The sequence below is a fragment of the Talpa occidentalis genome, unplaced genomic scaffold (assembly GCF_014898055.3).
Source record: "Talpa occidentalis isolate TD23 unplaced genomic scaffold, MPIMG_talOcc4v2.1 talOcc4.3, whole genome shotgun sequence".
Lineage (NCBI taxonomy): Eukaryota > Metazoa > Chordata > Mammalia > Eulipotyphla > Talpidae > Talpa > Talpa occidentalis.
In genome coordinates, this window is record NW_023603184.1 from 137,692,640 (window position 1) to 137,699,726 (window position 7,087).

The 7,087-nt window shown below is 51.0% G+C and overlaps 1 protein-coding gene across 1 annotated transcript; it reads right to left on the reverse strand.

The window, feature by feature from the left end:
* Positions 1–868: 868 nt before the first annotated feature.
* RESP18 (regulated endocrine specific protein 18) lies at positions 869–6,576 on the reverse strand. Its single transcript, XM_037522147.1, has 5 exons — positions 6,252–6,576; positions 4,648–4,752; positions 2,898–3,025; positions 2,416–2,505; positions 869–919 (listed from the first exon to the last, which is right to left on the reverse strand). The coding sequence occupies exons 1-5, from the start codon at positions 6,574–6,576 to the stop codon at positions 869–871; spliced, it is 699 nt and encodes a 232-aa protein (XP_037378044.1).
* Between the last annotated feature and the right edge of the window lie 511 nt (positions 6,577–7,087).

A 7,087-nucleotide genomic window follows, 5' to 3' on the forward strand; every position in this document is an offset into this window, starting at 1 on the left:
CTGAGCTTCGGTGGTCAGGTTCCCTGATTCCTTGTAAGATCTCAGCTACCAGGAGCAAACTAGCAAGAGCCATCAACATGTAAATATGGGGGCCCCCTGGTGTCTCAGGGTTAAAGTCTCAGCATTATCAAGCTATCACCAGCCACTGTGGCTGGCATACTAGTTTGATCCTGGCCAGGGAGCTACCCACATGGCACAGCAGACCCCTCCTGACTCGCCCGCTGCTCCCCTCAGCAGTAGATTTCAGTACATCTGCCTTTTCTGCTCCCCACTGTCTCTGGTTAATCCTCTCACCCCTGCACCTCTGGCCTGTCCCCCAGTTCTTATATGCACAAATAAATAAAAATAAAAATAAAAATATTTTTAAAACATGCAAATATGTACATGTTGACTGCAGCACTTCTCTGTGGATTCCTAGGAGCAGGATGGGTGACACCCTGGCAAGGGCCTTAATGCTGGAGGCAGGAACCTTCACAGAACAGCAGGGACCAGGCCTGACATGGAAGGATGGGCACCTGGACCACATGGCATTGCTGGGTGTGGGTGGAGAAAGCAGCCTTTTCAGCTGCAGCCCCACCCAAATTTTCACCCCTTCAGGAATGGTCACTGGAAGCAAAACAAGACAGAGCCCAGTCTTCCATCAGCACCCAGGGTCTGGGCTCTCTTCACCCCCACACCTATCCCAGTCCCCGCTCTTCCACTTCCTAGACACTCTGGCCAGGTCCAAACCCCACCATTTCCTCAAGAAGAGTCACAGAAAGAGTCTGCATGAATGTCTACTTTAATGATTCAGATTGGGGTCATGCTAGAACCGCCCCTCTGGAGGGGAGCGGGGAGGGCGTGGGGGCAGAGAGGCTTTGCACATGTCTCAATCAGCTACGAGGTTGCGGCCCGCCGTGGGGGGAGGCTTAAAGAAGCCCTAAAACAAGAAGAAACAATGGGTTGTAATCAGTATGTAGGAAGGTGATGCCTCCCTTTCCTATTCTCCTTCCCCCAAATACTTCAATTCCTGTCTGTTCCAGTAAGCTCACAACTGCGTGCCCATCCCCTTGGCTGCATACTCTAGCAGCCACCCCATGAGTTTCCCTTAGACTTGGGCTCCAGGCTGGAGAATTGCAGCTCCCAGCCAGACCCCCACAGGGGGGTTGTTACTCCAGGATGACTGCTTTGACCCAACAACCAACCCAGGCTTAGGAATGCCAGTTACTACCTCATGGGGGTGAGGACCAGCTTCCTTGGTAAGCACAAGGGGCTAGAGGCCCCCCCAAGATGCAGCCTGCCTGTGGATGGAGGTGTTAGCTCTGCTGTGCAGGCCCCTCCATCTCCCCAGGACCAGGATGACTGGCTCTCTGCAAGCCTGTTTTCATTCTTGCTCTCTGCATAATCCCTTCCCCAGGTCACTAGAGTGGCCTTTGAAAATTGTTGATCACATGATGACATTCCCTCCCTCAAATATTCTCAGTTTACCTGCAGCTGCGCTTAAAATCCAAACCTTTGCCCATGATCTATAAGACTCTGTTTGGTCAGTCCTGGGCCTGCTTCTCCCACCATATCTTCTCCCACTGACTTTTCTGTAGGCTCCTCTAACATTGTAGGCTCCTCCTCCTTGTGTTACAGCCTTTGTCACGGCAGTGCCTTCTGCCTGGGGTGTCTTTCCTTTGTACCTTCTTCTGGTTGCCATTTTCTTGTAACTTAGATCTTAGTCTCCAAACACTTGTCAATATGGAGGAGTCTGTTGTTTGGGGTGGCCCAGTCCTGGGTAGGCAGGGCTTGCTGCAGCTCTAGAAGGGTAGGGCTGTGCACAGGAAAGGGCTGGGACTCATGCGAGCTGGGCCATCTTGGTTCATGAATGTGCTCTGCAGCCTTAACCAGTAAACAAGCCCCTTGACCAGCCTGGGCCACAGTTTCTCATCCATAAAGATAGAGTGTTAGATGGGTGATTTTCAATCTGGATTCTGAAGAGTTCAAACATGCTGAATGCCTCTGAGTCTTACCCAGGTGACTTCTCCAGGACACAGAATAGAGCAAGGGGTGCATGGGGGAGGGGCACTGAATGTGAAGGCATCTGGGCTGCCCCTTTCATTTATCCAAGAAGCTGTGATATCATTTGATGCACAGAAGGGAGTGTATGAAGAAAAGGAGGATCTTTTATTTAATTTTGAAAAACTGCAGTTTTCAATGCCTATTTTAAATCCAAATACCCCTGCATGATCTTATCGCTCATTTCATCCTTAGTGGCTCTCAGCACCTGCATCATACCCCACTCTCTCATGGATACCCACAGGGCGTCTGTGCGAGCATCAGAAAAGTGGGTATACCTTTATCCATTGACACTTCAATACCCACTCCCTCCTTCACACCTGTCCCCCTCACTTAAACATGTGATTCCAACCTCAGAAAAATTGAGTCCCTCACCTTGACAGGCTTGGCCACCTCTCGTTTCAGGGCATTTGAAACCACTTTGGAGCTAAAGCACTGGTCCCTGTTCACCTTGGACACTGGGCTCTGTGAGAAAGGAAGTCAGGAGTCAGGAAGGAGGCAGCAAAGAGTGACAGCACCCACAGGGAAAGAGATGGGACTTAAAGACAGGGATTTGAAATTCTTGAGAAAACGCATTCTAACCTTGGGGAATAGGAGTCGAAGTTTCTCCTCATGCTTGCCCCTGGAAAAGACAGAGATGATTAGCAGGACCCCAGCTAGCTAACACCCGCTCACTCTCCCTTTGCAAACATCACTAAAGTGTCATGGAATTGCTTCCTGCAGATCTCAGACAGGACCTCAAAATCATTCTCTTAGTGTACCTGAAAATTCTTATCTGCAATATTAATACCCATCCCAGCCCTACACCATCTGTCCATCAGGAAGCATGGCCTTACCACAGGCCTCACACACCTCACTCCAGTGGTTTTGGTGGGAAAGGCTGCCTGCCCATCCCTCAGACATGGATCTTGGGGGTGGAGTCTCCTGATGTGCTCCATCTCCTGGGTCATCACATTCTGGGTGATGTCATCCTTCCAGAACAAACCTGCAGAGCAAAAGGGCTCAGTGCATTGGCTCCTGGGACACTCTGACCCATTGTAGGGACCAGAGTGAGATCAACACTCCCCCAATTCTCCAACTAGAGAAAAGATCATAATTTGTGGTGATAATTAAATGAGATGGTATATATGCTTAACACCATGGTTGGCATGAAATAACCATTCAACTAGCATCAGAATTACATTCTCTTCGCTGAGTCCATTGATATTATTGCAGGATTAAATGAGCGTAGGGATATAAAGAATGCTTAGAAACTCAAAGACAGTGACTCCCAGACAGTGGTGTTTGGGAGAAAGCCTTGTTAAAGCACGGATTGCTGCTGTTCCCCACCCCTAGAATTTCTGATTCAGTAGGTCTGGGTGAAACTCAAGAATTAGCATTTCTAACAAGTTCCCCACTGATGCTGATGGTCCAGGGATGCACTTTGAGAACCACTGTGCTAAGGCATTATACACACATTAGATATCAGTCATAACACTTGTAATATTAACTCAAGGCAGATTTCCTATCGATCTCTCCATTCATAAAACTGCTCTAAGAGGGCCTCCCCTGGTAGCGCAGTGGTTGGGTGCTGGGTTGAGAAGCTGCCCGCAGCCTCTGCAGCGCCGGTTCGATCCCCGGCCACAGGCGAGTGTCCCCACATGGCACACAGACCTCTCCTGTCTCGCCCGCTGCTCCCCTCAGCAGTGTATTTCATCAGTCTGCCTGTTCTGTTCCCCGCTCTGGCTCTGGTGAATTCTCTCACCCTCACATGCTTCTGACTTTATCCAGTGCTTGTATAAATAAATAAATAAATAAATAAATAAATCTAAAAAAAAATAAATCTAGGAAATGGCCAGCCATCTTTCTCCAAGGGATTTTCCATTGCCTTTCATTTCTCCCCTCTATTTGTTATATATTTTGTTTTGCTTCCTACTGAGAGGCTGACCTACTGAGAGGTGTATATTTTCTCCTGCCGAGAACTTAAGGCTTCCTGGTTCTGGAAAAACTCAGATAATGCCAGGGTTTGTGGCTAGACCCAAGGAGTTGAATGCTGGTCTCTTCCAGGGGCATCTTCTTGAAGCCTCTGCTGGGGTTTTTCAGAGTGTTCAAGGGCAAACAGCCCACCCCTGAAACTCTGCCTCTCCCTTTGGTCTCATCTCCTTCTCCCTGGGGTGAATATAACAGGAAAGTTTCTAGTAGATATCTTTTTTTAAAGAGACGTATTTATTTTTATACAAGAGCTGGGGTACAGGCCAGAGGCGTGGGAGTGTGAGAGGATTCACCAGAGACAGAGTTGACTGAAATCAACCAGAGTCAACAGAGTAAACCAGAGACAGGTTGACTGAAATACACTGCTGAGGGGAGCAGCAGGCGCGACAGAAGAGGTCGGCCACACCATGTGGGTATCTCCCTGGTTGGCCAGGAATCGAACCCATGCTGCAGAGGCTGCGGACAGCTTCACAGAGATGCGCTCAACATGCTGCACCACCCTCTGTGCCACCCGCTGGAGGCCCCTCTAGTAGATATCTTGAGGAAGAAAGTCCCAGATCAAATGGTCCCTCCTCAGGCCCTCCCACCTCCCAGTCCTCAGCAGGAGACCCTAGCCTCTCTTCAGCTTGTACTCACCTTGGGGCACAATCTGCTGGAGTACAACTCGCAAATGCCGGAAGAGTGGGCTGGTAAATCCTTGGAGGGGCCAGAGCTGCCCCACTCCCACTTGGCCCTGACCTTCTAAGGGCAAAATAGCAGTGTCAGCATGGAGCTTGGTTATAACCTTCCAAATTCCAGTTGAAGAAAGTAGCTTCCTTCCACTATTGCCACTGAATTCCCTGGTCTCTATTCCCCTCACCAAGCCCCCTCCTTTTCATTTTTTCCTCTCCCCCATTTGCCCTGTTCTTCAGCCTCTGCACCTCATTCAACTCAGGCACTGATTTCTAGTTAGGAAGAAAGCTTACAAAGAGTGGCCTGTGGAGGTTCAGTTAATCAGAGATGCAGAAAACGGCACACATAAGCAGGTGAACAGGTGGGGGAGGGGGAAGCACGTGAACTGCATCTCAGGAAAGCCTCTGCAGCCTGGGGAGATTGGAAGCGTAGGCCTGGAGTCTGGTATTGGTGTGTAGTGGGTCTTTGAGTGTTTGGGAAGCCGGGGTAAGGGTAGGAATTGGGTGAGGAAAATACCTAATGCTCTGCACACCTTCCCTTATTCCAATGGGATAGTAGGTGAGGTAGGGTTGGAAGAGAGTTCAGGGTACTTTTCTATGGTGAAATTACCATGCATCGTTGTAAACCAACCGGTTTTAAGAAAAGGAAATTCTCCCCATTTAAATTCACCCTGTTATCAATTTTCTGGCTTTGGAGAAAAGTTAGCACTGCCAGCACCCTATAGAGAAGGAAAAGAGCCTCAGGAAGAGATCTTTCTCTGAAGCAGCGCTCCAAGTGGAAAGGTGGCGAAGTGGACGTCCTGGACCAGACCCACGGCGGGCCTGCCGCTGTCCGTGGTGCTGACAGGCAGCCTGAGCCTGGATCGCGGGCTCTCTGGGCGATAAAAACCCAGGCGCCTCCATGAGCCTTGCCACTCTATCCCCTCCCACCTCACGCCCCTCCCTGCCTCCCCCAGCCCTTCGCTAATCCTCTGCTTTGGCCTCTAAATCCGGAGGGGAGAGTAGGCGTCTCCTAGGAGTTTGCACCCTCTTCCCTGCGTCCGCCTCTCGCTGCACTCCTGAGGCTGCGCATTGCGTCCCTGACTGCTCAGCCCTGAGTCAGCGCGGGTCTCCTCCACTGGCTTGGGGTGTGGGGGGGCCCTTCCTTTCCTGCTCCGTCCTTTTACCCCAGCCTCATCTTCCCCTTCTTATCGGAAATCGTATCGCAGCCACCAGGCTCTGAGAGCTTATGAAGAACGCCCGGCCCAGACCTTTCTCCAGAACCAGGATCCAGGACCCGCGGTTCTGCTCCTGTGCAGACACCCTACTCTCCTATCCTACCCGCGCCATCTCTTGCCTGCCTCAGCCCCTCTTGCTCCCGCGACCTCCCTCCGTCCGTTGGTTTTCTCATCCTCCTGCCGAATCTCCAATCTTCTCCCGAGCCCGCTGCTCTTAGGTCCAGATCGTGCATCCTCAGCCTCAGCCCAAGGCTGCATCTCATTGCTAACCGTGAACCCCCAACCCATTTCTTTCAGGACCGTCCTCGCTCGGCCCGCACCACCCCCCCCCACCCCCCGGTTTCCTCCTGACCGTGGCCACTAATGTCGCTGCAGTCCCCTGGGCGACTGATCAGCAGCAGGAAGCAGAGAAACAACCGGAGCCCCTCGGATCCCCCAAGCCACAGCGGGCGCTGCATCCTCCCGGCCCCGGCGCGCTCGCTCCCGCCTAAGTCCGGCGTGGGGGGCCGTAGAGACGCGGCCCGAGGGCTGGGGCGGGGCTGGTGCGTCCTACCCGCCGGGGGCTGAATCCTCACAACGCTTCGTGGCCTCTCCGCCAATCGCGGGCGGACCCAGCTCTCGCAGACGCCTACCCCAACTCCTCCTTTCTCCTTAGCACCCCCTAGGCACCCCACCATCACCGAGCGCCCGCTCCTTTTCTTATGTAAACTTAGTGCCAAGAACTATCTTGTCCACTCCCAATCCCAAGGTTGGAGAACAGGATTGCGTGTAAAATGTGGGTGTGAATTGTACCTACATCAAAGGTTTGTGGTGAGGATTAGATATGAACTGCAGGCAATCAATTGAGTCTATTTTTGTTATCTTGATGCTCTTTACCCTCACCCACCTGAAAACCTTACATTGTGGGATCGACCTGCAAAATGCATTGCACATCCATCCACTTCTATCCATATCCACTGCCCTCACCTTGGTTCAAACCACTGTACTCTTTTTCATGAAACTTGCAAAAAGTAACTGTCTTACAAATGAGCTTATTTCTTAATTCCACCCTTGTTTAGGTACAGGGTAGTGTGAGCTTTCTAAATCCTAGGCTGGCATTTAATTATTTTTTTCATTAACTTTAAAACACCCATTTTGAAAACTTTCAAACGTTAAAAAAGAAGAATCTAATAACCATGCATATGCCTA

Coding starts and splice junctions, on each gene's coding strand:
- RESP18 (XM_037522147.1), bottom strand. CDS start 6,576: ATGGTGGGGTGCCTAGGGGGTGCTAAGGAGAAAGGAGGAGTTGGGGTA. Junction 4,753..6,251: donor CAGCGACATTAGTGGCCACG/GTCAGGAGGAAA, acceptor TTTTGCCCTTAG/AAGGTCAGGGCCAAGTGGGA. Junction 2,506..2,897: donor TTCCCACCAAAACCACTGGA/GTGAGGTGTGTG, acceptor CCTTTCTCACAG/AGCCCAGTGTCCAAGGTGAA.